General features: G+C 43.5%; 1 protein-coding gene across 1 annotated transcript in view; it reads right to left on the bottom strand.

The window, feature by feature from the left end:
- LOC144754529 (uncharacterized) overlaps nt 1-14,011 on the bottom strand; it is a 148,428-nt gene that overhangs the window by 43,114 nt on the left and 91,303 nt on the right. The window contains exon 3 of the mRNA XM_078642453.1: nt 13,434-13,581. Coding sequence (XP_078498579.1) covers nt 13,434-13,581 — 148 coding nt within the window. The remainder of the gene's footprint in view (nt 1-13,433; nt 13,582-14,011) is intronic.

The raw sequence follows: 14,011 nt of genomic DNA on the forward strand, positions 1-14,011 counted from the left end.
GTATTGGAATTGCAGTGAAGTTGGCTGAAGAAAGTTCTGAAGAAAGTTCTCGTTTCTCGACGTGTGAAGATGTGTGTGGTTTGAGGACCAAGTTGATGTTCTGACTTGCTGTGTCCATTTTAGCATATTTTCCCTCAATGAAGCGTCCCAAGGTAAATACCATGATGAGCCAAAGTATGAGGATAAATGCACCAAAACCCACCCAAAATTCAATCCATGGAGTAACCAGATATGTTTCTTTCAGTTGTTTCAAAAGTTCCTTAGCTTTGTCTTTAAAGGATTTTGATGATGGCTGTGTCTTTTGTTCGCTGAAACCTTCAGAGGAATCATCGAAGTTGATGAAGTAACCAGATGCAGTTCTGTCAATTGTTCCAATTGGTTCAGGATTCTTGTTTTTTGCATTGTCACTTGGTACTTCAGTATAGATTGGTGTGTCTCTGCTAAATGTTTTTATTTGGGTTTTCAGAGGTCTTAGTTCTATTGCATTGTTGCATAGTCCTTGTTGTTCTTCTGTAGGCGTTTCGAATGTGATGAGCCTCTTTGATAGGACCTCTGTACTGGTAGCAAACCTTGGTGTTCTGCTACTTATTGGGAGTCCACTTGGCCTACTGTTTGTTATCGGCCACATGTTGTGGTTTTACCAGGTCGATGGATACAACTCGGTTCTCCTTTTTTCCAGCAAGTGGCGGTAGTACAACTGATCTTGTCCCGTTGACAGACAAGACAGGAACTGCTTTTCTGTAAGAAGGCCCAAATTCCTTCTTTACCGCGATCTTTTCCCTGACTAGATCCCCGACTTTTGGAATCCAGACAGGTCTTGCTGGGACAGGTGGTGATTCTTCAGTGGTTGTTGGCTGTTGTTTCAACTGTATGTTGCTCAGGTCTTTTCTTGTTTTGTTTAAGTCCTGCAAAATAGCCAAACGGTCTTTGACATCAAAGGTTTTTTCTATTACCACTGAAGTCTGACTATCAAGGTCAGAGATCAACATCCTAGTTCCGAATAATAATTCGTACGGACTGAATCCCTTCAGAGAATTTCTTGGCAAGTTATTTAGACTACGTTGGACACTTATTAGATGTTTGACCCACCCAGCTCCCGAACCTAATGTCCTTTCCATTATAGATTGCTTTCTGCCTTGGTTTTTTCTTTACACCATCCCATACCCTCAGGAAGGAAGTGAGAAGATTCCCGCTGGGCTGTGCTCATTTGGCCATGTTTCCCCCCCAGGCTGGATTGCCTGAGTGAAAGAAATGGTCGAACGTAGCATGCTCTTAGCGTATATGCCATTTAGACTCGCAAATCTTGTATAACAGTCCGGACGTGTGGATCCACATGATAAGTGGAACTAGCCTGTGTATGTTAATCGCAAGCCATTCTTTTTGTTGGTAATATTATCTGCCTTGCTACGACGAGGTATTAAACTGCTTCTCTCCCCACTGCGATCTCTGTTGCAGTTTGGGCAGTTTTTTACAAACATGGTGTAGTGCAGGCTCATGCCTGGCCACCAGTACCGTGATTGTAATTCTTCCAGAGAATCTTTTAATTTAAGTTGTCTGAGACCCTCGCCCATGTGTGCGTCTGCGATTAACAAGTTTCTCCTGTCCATGTTTGGAATCACTCTATCCCCCACTCCAGGGATTCGAGCAAAAGGGACGGAGTTTGCATCGATTATGTATGTATAATTGAGTGGATAGTTGATCGGTAACGCTGAGCAGTCGCCTTTTGATGACGTTTTCACCGCCAGCAATGTTTCGCCGTCAATGTATTTTAATGTACGCTTTTTTCGATCTACGGGAGCCGGTTTACTGGCTGCCGCTGCGGCTGTTTCAGCCAATGAATTCCCTACAACGTGAACGCCATCACGCTGGTGACTCAGTGAGTGTGTCACGTGAGTCTTTGGTAGTTCTTTTTTCAAAAGAGCTACTTGTTCCCAGAGCAGTCTCTGCTTTATTGGTGCATCTGTGTCGTCTTTGTAACCGTTCTGAATCCATGTCTGCAAATCCTGGTTATATGCTTTGACGCAGAAATATGAATCTGACACTATAAGTGTCGGGAATTCGCGATCCGCATTATCTAGCGCCATTTTCAAAGCTATTATTTCAGTTTGTAGTTCTGAATTAGTTTCTACTGAGTGTGATTTTGTTAATAGAGGTCTTAGTTTACCTCCGCGCCACACTTCTTTTGTAATCTCACATGTGGGATTGTATGCATGTTCTCCCCAAACGGAGGGTTGAGCATGTCCGTCTGTATAGATTACACAGGCGTAATGTCGTAGAGGCAGAATGTCGATTGGCAGAGGATACGTCTTTTCATATTTTAGATTTTTTAATTCTTCTAGTTCTTAAAAGACTGTCAACCAGGCAATACTTGATAATTCATATCCTCCGTACTGGATTTTCAGATGGGCAATTCTGGATTTTTTGAAGTTGAATTTGTAACCCTCTGCAGCGAAACCAAGTATTATGGTGTTCACTCTTTTCAAGTGAGTCTCCAAGTCATCATCTGTTAAGTAAATGTCATCGACATAGGATAATGCTTCATCATCATATAGTTGTAGTAATTCTGTTACTCTCGCTGAGAATACCCCCGGGCTGTTCTTGTACCCCTGGGCTAACCGACAGAATTGTTTTTGAGTGCCATTTACTGAGAAAGCTGTTAAATATCTGCTCTCTGGTGCTATGTTTTGACAAAAGAATCCGTTGGAGATGTCCAAGGTAGTTTTGTATTTTTGCGCACTATGTTATTCATTAGTGCAGCACTGTGTGAGTTTTGCACTGCAAAAGTTTTGCAACATGTGTTAAGGTGTCGGTAATCCAAAACTAGGCGATATGAATTGTCTGGTTTGGAGACCGGAAACAAAGGATTGTTCATTTGTGAGGTGCAAGTTTCAATCACCCCCTGGTATTCTAGCTGATCTAGTATTTCATTTACTTGTTTTTTAGCTTCTTGCTTAATTGGGTACTGCCTTTGTGCAGTTGGTTGTGATTTTAACTGGATTTTGTGAGGAGGAGAATCCTCATCCCATCCTACATGATTTTTATATAAAGCAGGTGCTAAGGCCACTGCCCACTTTCTAGCAAGTGTATATTTTTTATGAATCGGCATTTGATTCGAGAAGGCAGGCATAATTACTTCTTCGCCATGAGGGCACTCCCTGACAAACTCTGGTGGCCAGTCTTTTTCAGCTAGAAGGATGTCATAGCCCTTGGAGAGGTTATCCCAAAATAGTCCCCTTATTTTCCTAGTCTTATCTCCCTCTATACGTAATGTTATCTCGTATATTTTGTGGGGCTTGCTAACTCTGGTATCTGCAGTTTCGACTTGAAGGTATTCATTCGTGTCCACTGTCTCCAGATGATTCATAAGGACTTTGCGAGCTATGCTCACCTCTGCTGCGCTGTCTAGCATTGTCTGAGCCCACTCTCCGTTTTTCAGTTGTGTCCTCAGTATTCTCGGCATTGTTAACTACCTTGATACTGGCTACCTTCTTTTTTGGAAATTGTGATTTCTTTTTCAGTTGAGCAGGTTCCTTGTCTTTGGACTTGGCGTGCTCTTCTGATCGTCCTCTTCTTTCCGATTTCTGCGAGGAATTCTGAAAAGATTGAGAGGGACGTGTATCAATGTCTTGATATCTATCAGGTTTTTTAATATTATCCCTATTTCTAAGGTTATATCTATTCCCAGAGGGTTCACTCTGGGGTGACCTTTGTCTCGGGTTTGGAGATTTCTCTCTTCGCCTAGGAGACCTTCCTCTGGACTGGAATTTCTTTTCTTTAGGATTGGATTGTTTGTTCCCATCCCAGTTCTTTTTTGGTGAATTATTATTATTATTAAAAAACATTTTTTCTGGACTTGTAGTCAGTTGCGGTTTTACTGGTATTCCACCTAGACTATCTCTGCCTAGTTCTTCATAGGATTTTTCTATGATTCTGGCAATTTCAGCTGGTTGGTCTGCTATATCTGTCTCTTTTAACCTCTGGCGGATCGCCACGTTTGCTGCTTCACCTTTTATGTTGGCTAATAATATAGCCGAGACCTGTTTGAAGTCTTTTAGTAATTTCATACCAAGAGTTAAAGCAGGTTCTGGACCGTATTCATCTTGAATTTGTTTTAGCACATCTGGTATCACCGAAATGGATGGAACACCGTGCGTTTTTGTATAGATGGAAGCAAAGACTGTACCCCAAGTGTCACAGTCCTCAATGTGTGGTGCGATTCCCATTGGGAGACATATAGTCAGAATCCTGTGTTTTTCTAATGGGGTGGTGTCAGGAAACACCGCCTCTATTTGGGTAATTTTCTGTGCCAACCAGAATGGTATTTGTTCCCGTTTAGCTGGAACTTTACCTAGGCAGGATTGGATGTTCTGTGGTGTAATTTTATTTGTGTTCCCCTGGTGAGGGGTCAGCTGTGGTAGTTTAATCGCTGGCTGAATTGTTGAAGTCCGCATTACATACTGAACTAATTGTCTGTGAATTTTTAGTAGTTGTTTTAGCTGTATTAACAGCTCTGCTGCAGGCATTCTTTCGATGTCTGGATGTGGTGTGTATCCGGCTAGGACCGGCCACGTTGCTCCTGGTCTTCCTAAAGGACCGAGCCTTGTAATGTGATTGTTATGTTTTAGGGCGCCATCAAATAAGAGCAAATGCTCTTGGAATTTGAGTGGTACTTCCACCTCCTCGAAAGGAGTGTACGTTTCAGGAGGTTCCTCTACTTTGTAATAGTGGAAGTACTTTGTTACAGCATTTGCTGCTGGAAAATGTATCCATGTATAGTATACCTCTGTCTGCCGATATTCGTGTGCCTCGATTACGAATATGACTGTGCCACCTCTAGGTGTCAGTCCATTTTCTATAAGTTTTAAGGTTATAGATCTCCTTTTGATGACCGGAATGAGTATTATATCCGCGTCTGCTGCTTGCATGGTAGCATCAGCATCTGCGAGTTCAGTTGCTAATCTAACTGTCTCTCTTTCATCATCACTCTCTGCCATTTTACAGACAGGATGGTATTATGTTTGTTTGCAGATCAGGTTTCTTATGGAAACAGAGATTAGATGCACAATATTCTGGAACTGTTTTATCCTTCAACGTTGACTAGACCAAGAACCATACATAGGAGTTCCCTCCTGCGAGGTTTTGGAGGATATAATAACCTTTCACCCACTCCAGACGTCTTTGGAGTATTTGGGAAAAGGGGTCTGAGTGAGAAAGCACGACTGAGTTACTCTAAATGTCTTACGTTAGTTTTATCGCCCTTTCCAAACGCGTTGGGCGCCATGTAGTGTAGCTCCTATTTTCCCAATAGGCTCTGCGCATTGGAATAGTACCTACAGCAGTAAAGGCCTAGACCAGACGTTAACTAGGTCTACTACTGTCGATACTAGACTTAATTTTTGGGTTTGCCAGCTAAGCTCAGAGTTCGCTAGAAACTTTCTCGAATGTTCAAGGAAGGAATTAACTCCCCTGATTAGACAAGAAGGGATTTAGTTTCTGACAACCATAGAACATGACAACTTTGCTCTCCCCTAATCAAGAGTCAATCTCATGAGTCGTGTGAGCACAAGGCAATTATTTTACTCAGTCAGTACGTGCATTCTTAGTCTCATCAGAATGTAGAGAAAAGGAAGAGACGGGCGTGTTCAATAAAAGATGTTATTTATTGATCAGTCTCTTTTCTCGTACAAGAGAAATGGATCGATATTATTGCAATACTTATAGTTAAGTAAAGTGCATACATTAGAAGCAATAGTATAAAATAATACTGTAAAAACATTGATATGGTTTCTGAGCCATATGATGTTTAAAATGATTAAAATATATTTACATACACATATACATTTGACTAAACGTACTCAACTGGTGTTTCTAAGTACGCCTACCCCGTGTACCTGACCTAAGTCTAATGCGTGGGCGGGAATAGAAAGTTACAGTTTAAGTTAAGTTTGTTTTTGCCAAGTGAATAACTAAAGAATTCTCTAGGAGGGGTTATTCAGTTCTGTACCTGGAATTTAGGATGAATGAGGAATGGTATCTCTTTCTCTGCTCTCGATATTCCAGGCTGCCTGCGAGGGCTGCCCAGAAGCGCCGGTGCTGGGTCTCTCGGCTTGAGATAGCAGCGCGTCTCTCAGCGCGTCAGGAAGGCGGGGCTGCTGCCTGCGGGGTCTGCTTCTGCTCTCGGCTTCGGCAAGTATGGCTGCTCCGTCTTGTCACCACGCGTGTGTTTGCATAGGGCAAGGTCGGCAATATTTATACCTTAAAGGTGCCGAGATTGACGTAAGGATGGACATAGGTACGTCAATAAAGATGTCATACGACTTGCTCGTTAGCACATTCTTTTGCAAAAGTTCTCTGTGAAATCAAAACAATGGCCGCACGGATTTTCCAGGTTGTCATAGGTTTGATTTGTTATGAGAACGTCGTATGCCTTATCAGGGGCTGGAGGAATGTCGCTTGTCTAATTAGATCTCAAGCGTTATGACCTAATCAGATAACACGTTCCTGTGCCGTAGTGTGACTGCGTCAGATAACGGTATCTGCATCATGGGGGATTTCTTGCCTCATGGGCTGACTGTTAGTTAACTAGCTAGGTAGTTTAACCAGAATAGGGTCAGGAATAGGGGGATCGATTCAGGACCTATAGAAATACACGACAATTGCATTCAAGGATGCCCTCCTCTCTCCACAGTCCCTCCCTCAGATGTATTATATTTCTTTTTTTTTTAAAGACTTTTATAAAGCGTGAATTTGACCCAAATTGGGTATGAGAGCGCTGTACATAGCACCAGTTGCATTACATAAGGACACATTCATTTTTGTTAGTCACAGGGAGATTAAGTGATTTGCCCAGAATCACAGGATGTTCAGCATCATTGCCAAGTCTCGAACCCAGTTCCCCAGGTCGACCACCCTAGCCGTTAGGCCAACTCCTCGGCCCTATTATAGCGCTACATATAGCAAGGTAGGGTGTTAGAGCGTGTTACATCACACACACATTATACAGAGACAATGAATCATATGCGTGTGAATCAGTGTATTGGAAATGTTACACAGGACACTGTGGACTAACAGATGACACTCTCAAGAACACTAAGGCCCTCATTACAATTTGGTCGGAGTAGGGAAGGGTATATTCTATACGTAGGAAATGTTATTAGCCCAGGGTGAGATATTTACTTTTGTGTGGTAAATACTTCCTATTCTGAGTTTTCAACTTCAGAATGAGGCATAACATGCAGTATCCATATTTACTACACTGAATTCGACATATTTTGGATTATTTACTGGCCTTTTTCCTTTCATATACATTTTGGCACATTTGTTTTGCTTGAATCTATCAGGGGAAAACTGCGAGGGTGTGACTTTTACACAACTCATAATTCTTATCCATGTGCAAACAAGTTTGAACAGGGATCGGAATTTAGCACTTAACTCGTATTGAGCACCCAAACCATAAATAGTCCATTGATCTTAGTGGGGCAGGGTTGAGGCTATAACAGCAAGGTGTGTCCTGTTTGCAAGGGGCTCTATTTACCATGAGAGATGTGCTTTGACAGTGAATGACCTTTTTCTTGCACTTCCTGCTGTTTGCAACTCACAATCGCGCCACCCTTGTGTTGAAAGAACCTGTCTGTACGCCACTGTAAATTGATAGAGGGAATCTGATCCATACAAGAAATTCAGAGCGGGCTGTGTTTAGGTGCTCTGCACACGCAAAACCTGCCCCATACATGCCACAGTTCACTGAATTCAGCATCACAGCCCTTCCTTTCCAGGGCTCCGGACTGCCCAGTCCATGGGTGTGTATCAGTAGTTATAATAGAATTCCAATTATTTATAAGGCAACTGGACTGGATCAACTACTCAAGCATGTAGTTGACACTTGAGAGCTTGATTTTCCTAGGACTCAAAGTCATCTTTCCAACCGCGTTCTTTACAGACACCTCTACTTTGCCAACTTTTACATCCTTGCTTCACCCCAACCAAAAAATGGGCAGGGAAGATAGATACTCTACTGTACAAGACACCATTTTGTGGGACCGCCTGAAGCTCTGAGGCAAACTCTTTCTAAACCATATCTCCTCTCATTACGCAGCCTCCCAAAACCTTTCACCTACCATGTCTAGATGCCAAACAACTAGCCACCACAACCAGAGACAACCAAAGGCAACATGTTGTAATGAGCAAGTAAGTGTCACAGCAAAACAATAGTATCTAGAAAGCGAGGAGCCTCCCTTAAGAGCATAGGGGCATATGTAGGTAATTTACATTTTGCGATTTTCAGATAGCGATTTTTAAGGAATCGCTATTTGAGAATTGCAAAATGGAATGTAGGTCATTAATCGCAATTTTTTTATGAATCTCTAAGATTCCTTAATTGCGATTAGCAAATAGCGAATCGCAATTAAGGAATGAGTGTCCCATTCATTCCTATGGGCCAAGAGGCCCATAGGAATGAATGGGGATACATTCCCAAATTGCGATTTTCTATGAGAAAATCGCAATTGGAGAATCGCAATTCCAAGGGTGCCAGGGTGTCCAAAGGACACCTGTTGCACCCCTGGAATGTGCCTGTAAGTACATGTGGCGCACATACATGCCGCAGGGTATGTCTGTGCGCCACATGGCATTTTGAATTAAAAAAAAAATGCATTTTGACAGAAAATCGCAAAATACCATCTACTTGGAGTAGGTGGTATTTTGCGATTCCTTAAGCCAACATTGCATTCTAAAAGTCACCCCTACATAGCATTTAAGGAATCACAAAATTGCGATTCCTTAAATGCTTCAGCAAAATAAGGAATCGCAATTTTTTCGATTGTTTATTTTGGTATATGGCACCTACATACCAAAAGGCCTTTTGCGATTTGCAAACGCCTTCCTACATATGCCCCATAGTCTATTAGCTGAGGCTCTGCAAACAGCCAAGCGTGTATTAGGGGGAACATCCTTTACGACGCGGATGTTACCCCGCAGAACCGTTACAACGCGTATTTTAGAATGCAAGTCGTAACCACGACTTGGGCTGGAGGGCGCTAAAGGACAAGGAATAGTAGATTTACTATTCCAACACCTTCCCTACTGTACGTAGGCTGGTGTTGGAATAGTAAATTAAACTATTCCTAGGTCCGCACCCCTACAGCGCAAGTCGTGGTAAAGACTTGCGTTGTAAAATACACGTTGTAACGGTACGCGTGGTATTACCACGCGTCGTAACAACGTACATCCGTGTATTAGCTATCAGCCACCTCTGGAGTATCATGGAAGCCTGATGTGCCAAACAAACGGGGGGCAACAAGCATTATGGAGCTAATAAGGTTGATGTGGCAACTACCATGATGAAGCAAGAAGGCCCTATCTAACAACCATGATATGAGTAACGCATAGGCAGGAACAAGTGATGGCCATACCCTAGAGCAGTCTGTGACTGTTGAGCAATATCCGAGGCAGGTACTACCATTAACCATTTGAACACCGGTTCCCTAGTCCCCTCGGTATTGTTGCATTGAATAGGCTAGCCGAAATTCTGTTTGTACATTTGATTCGGTAGCAATGTTGAGCTGCCAGGGCCTATTACTGGCTTTGAGAGGGCCTTCAGAATGGCATAATTAATCACAGTCACAGTAAACTTAGAGTCTAATTGGCGCCAGATATTTGGGAAAGAAAATATTGTCATTTATAATATAGAGATGTGGTGCAGGTGAAAGGATGACCGGAAACTAGAAGATCCTAGCAGCTTCTGTGATGGAGATACCAATAGATGGAATGAATCATAAGTCAGGTAGGACTAATGCAGCAATGCACTTATGATCTTCCCCCCTAGCGCCCACTCCTGGCAAGGGTATCCCATACATAATAGAACACATTGTTTTGAAAGCTCTAGAGTAATGTTCTGAAACAGCAATAGCTCAGAACAGAACTGGAAATGGGACCCAACTGCAGAAGCGGGGGCCCTCGCTGGCCAAGGGAAGCTGAAAAACATTTTAAATTGGAGTTTGTTCAGAAAACAGAACGTGGATAACTCCTGGCTGGAAGCGACACACAATTATTTCTGGGTGTTAGCTTGATGTAACAAACAGGTTGCAGTCAAGGTTCAGGGTGCCAGTGGTGCTGGTAAATGCTAGCACTAACCAAGGGTGAGCACACAACTTCAGACACCCGCTGGGCAATGTGGCACCCAGCAGAAGTGGGGGCAGATCGGTATAGTTTGTGGTGATAATGTGAGAACCATAGGGCATAGAACGATGGTCAAAATGGACTGGAGTTCAGTGCAACTTTATTCACAAGGTAAAAGCAATTCCCCTATGTCTTTGGAGCAAACAGGCTTGGAACTGGTTATAATGATATCGCAGGACGTATTTATAGGCTGACTTGATTTCAAAGGGATTTAGGTATTTAGGGGTTTAGTTATTGACTGGATAAAGTGGCTTCAGGCTAAACTCAGTCACTGCTGCATATGGGACCAGGCACACAGTACTGCGATTAGGTCAAGTCAACAGGGAGCAGGTTGGACAAAGAGGCCCAGAGAAAAAGGCCCAGCAGGTGGACACAATTCTTTTGGGACCTCTGTGCAACCCTTGATGATAGCTTTGATATTCAGTCATGAGTGCAGGTCAGCCAGGCTGAGAGCCTTATAGCTGTTGGCCTGTTTCCGACATTGATTTGGTCCTCCAGGCTAAGCCACTTCTGTTTCTTCTTGGTCTAGGCAGATCCTCTCCTTTCAGAGAAATCCAGCTTCAGGTTCAGGCAGGAGACAGCAGCATGAACGTGGTCCTTTGGCTTCTAAGTTTGTCCCAGCACTGATGACAACACCAACACCATCCTGTTTCTGGCACAACAACTACTCTGAAATGCTGCATAGCTCCTTTTCAAAGTCCAAAATAAGCATTATGTACTGACCTATACAGAAATTGGAGACACTAGTAGTCAAATGGTCTCTACTCCAAAGATACGACGATATCTTCAGAATTCACTTCTCCAACACATCAGACCAGGTAGCATCCTCATAGATATTTTCCTGGGCTTTATACTATAGAGGGAGTGAGCAGCAACTGATGGACAATGGGGTGTGGATAGGGAGCCAAAGACATACACCCCAACAAGGAGCCAAAGACATATACCCCAACAATAGACAGACCGTTGCCAGGTAGAACAGGTGCTCTGCACATGGCATGCAAACAAGTCTCCCATGTGCTGGTTCTCTTCTTGTCCCAGATATATATTTCAGCCTAGAAACCAGAGGAAGGAGTGAGAGTGGGAACAGATACAGGGTCTCTGAGGTGCAGGCCAGAGGGGCTTTTTTCCTAGGACTAGGGAATACAGTGACATTCCTCAAGCAGGATCATCATTTTGGGAACAGTTACTGTGCCTTTGATGTAAACTACAAGGGTAAGTGTATGAACCCATGTATGGGAGACTGAACAGATTTTCATTAAAAGAGTCAATGAAATCCTCTCAAAAATAAAAATAGCAGGACCCCATAACCTAAGAAAATGTTGGCTGGTAGCCACCCTCCACTATAGGATGGGGTCAGATGTACTTACATTACAATCAGAAAAAGCAGTCATAAATTGGGTATTGACTTTTTGAGAATGTAATCTAATTTTCTGTACTAACTTATGTATTAAAAAGTTTATTCACAAAATATAGAATTGCAAAGGGTCAAAGAATGACCATTCTTGTTATTACTCATTAGACAGATTGCAATTAGCAACCTCCTGGCATTGGCTACAACTACAGGAATAGTGGCCTGCAATTGTCAACAGTCCACCATCCCATTGATCGCTTCCCAAATGGATCTTTAAAAAAACCAGCCTGAATTCAGGGGCAGCAGGAAGAAAAAAAAGATTTCTATTTGGCACCCCCCACCCCCCAACCCGCCCCCGACATATCCTCCAGAAATCCCACCTGTTTCCGAAACAGGAAGTTACATAGGTTGTCCATTTGCCTCTGCGAATCAATTATCACCTCAACTTGGGAGTCAGTAACAAACCAAAGATTTATAACTGGAATGATAGTCACAAACCATTGACATGATTGACACATAGGATACCGAATCGAAATTTGGAAGAGATGCCCTATATACGTCTCTGCCAATTTATGATTCTGTATTTATTTCTAAACCCATTTAGAGATCCAGAAAATCTTTTCTGAATCACTGAAAGGATTTAATACATTAGAAAAAATGTTTGATAGGTCAAACAAAATCTCTGATGTGTCGAATCAGAAGGCCTGCAAACTGTAAAACCATTCGCACATCTGACTCCAAGTTCTTGGCTCTGCTAGGGGAACAAAAAAAATAATGTTGAGCAACTCCTATATTCTCAAGAAAGTCAAAGTGACTGCCGAACACTGGAAAGGGCAGGCCTAAAAATATAAATGGTAAGGATGGCAGAGCTGTCCACAAAGCGTCGGACATTCATCCTTACAACAGCCAAGAAGTGGCAACATGTAAAAAATGGGCATGATGTATTAAATGGGCAAAGTGTATTGAGATGGTTGCATTGTAGTGTGCACACTACCAGCAATGTACATTACCTCACTATACACCTAATGAAAGTAAATTGTGCTAGTGTTCCTTCTGGTCCTTGTATCAGCGCTGATGACATAAACGATATGTAGGTAGTTTATGTAGAATGTCACACTAGGGGGGCGATTCCGATTCCGGTCGGAAGCGATCCGAACCACGTTCGGAGCCCTTCCCCCACATCGGTATGTGCCGACCAGATTCCTTTCCGACCGAGCCATTCTGATGGGTTCGGTCGGAATGGAATCCGACTCGGATTTCCGGATGGCTTATGACAGGCTCAAAGAGCCCATCTGCCATCCGGAAATCCTTCAGTACTCCCCCGGTCGCCTCTTTACGACCGAGGGAGTACGATGGCAGTTTTTCACTGCTTTTTCGTGCCGGTAATTCTGGCATGAAAAGGCAGTCGGAAACTGTCTCTTTGGGCCCCCAGCATGGCCCCCAACGGTGCGAGGCTGCCAAATGGCGGCCTGGGGGCACCTGTGGTGCCCCTCTGTTGATCCCTGCACCCGGTGGCAGGCATCTTGGGGTGCCAGCCACAGGGTGCAGGGAGGAACTGCACCCCTGCTTTACACAATGCAGGCATGCATTACGCTCTGAATGCATGCTTCCATTGTGAAGCATACGAATGCGACCAAACAGGGTTCAGTCGCATCGTACTTGCAGGGCCGTAACCGACGACAGCAGGTCGGTTGGTTACGGCTCCTGACCGATGTCGGACGGACCTGAATCCGTCCAACATCGGAATCGGTCCCTTAGTGTTTCGAATAGTGACAAAGATGAGGGGAAGGTGAACACTACAAATACTTTTAAAGATAAGTTGTATTAGCAAGGCTTGGAGAGGAACAATACATTTAGACCTTGTTACTTTGTTTCACAGTGACATGCCTTTGCCTGTTGCACTCACCTGGTGCATCTTCTGTGGTCCACGGCTCTGTTTGAAAGGGGAGATCACCAGATGATTCACTAATTGAGGTGCAAATCCCAGTGCCGCAGAATCAATGCTTGCGAAGCTGCAGGCGGGAGCTGTGATGCCGCTTGAAACCCCCGGAACACTAGGGCGAGAACAGACACACTAAGTACAACTATGGAACTATTAAAATGGCAGAAGTGGTGTACATTCAGAGGCATGTGTTCTTGGATCAAGGACTGCATTTAAGGAGTGGGCAGTTGAGGTGTGCTATGTACGAGAAGGCCATGTGGTTGACATAGTATGCATCTTTTCATATGGAAGTCGAGTTTGTAGATCGAGTAGTGTGATGGAGCGGTAAGGAGAGGACATTTGGGAATTGGTTGTATGAAATTAGGGACAGTGCTTAGATACCTGGTTGTCCTGAGCGGCATTTTGTAGACGGTGCCTTATAAAGCCGAAAAGGGTGTGGATATGGAGTGACTTTAATCTTTGAGGGACTTTGAGGAAATAGGACCAGAGTTCCTGCTGATCTCACACCCTCATTGCATCAGTGCACATAGGCCATATTTCTT

Source organism: Lissotriton helveticus, chromosome 1_1 (assembly GCF_964261635.1).
Source record: "Lissotriton helveticus chromosome 1_1, aLisHel1.1, whole genome shotgun sequence".
NCBI classification, from domain to species: domain Eukaryota; kingdom Metazoa; phylum Chordata; class Amphibia; order Caudata; family Salamandridae; genus Lissotriton; species Lissotriton helveticus.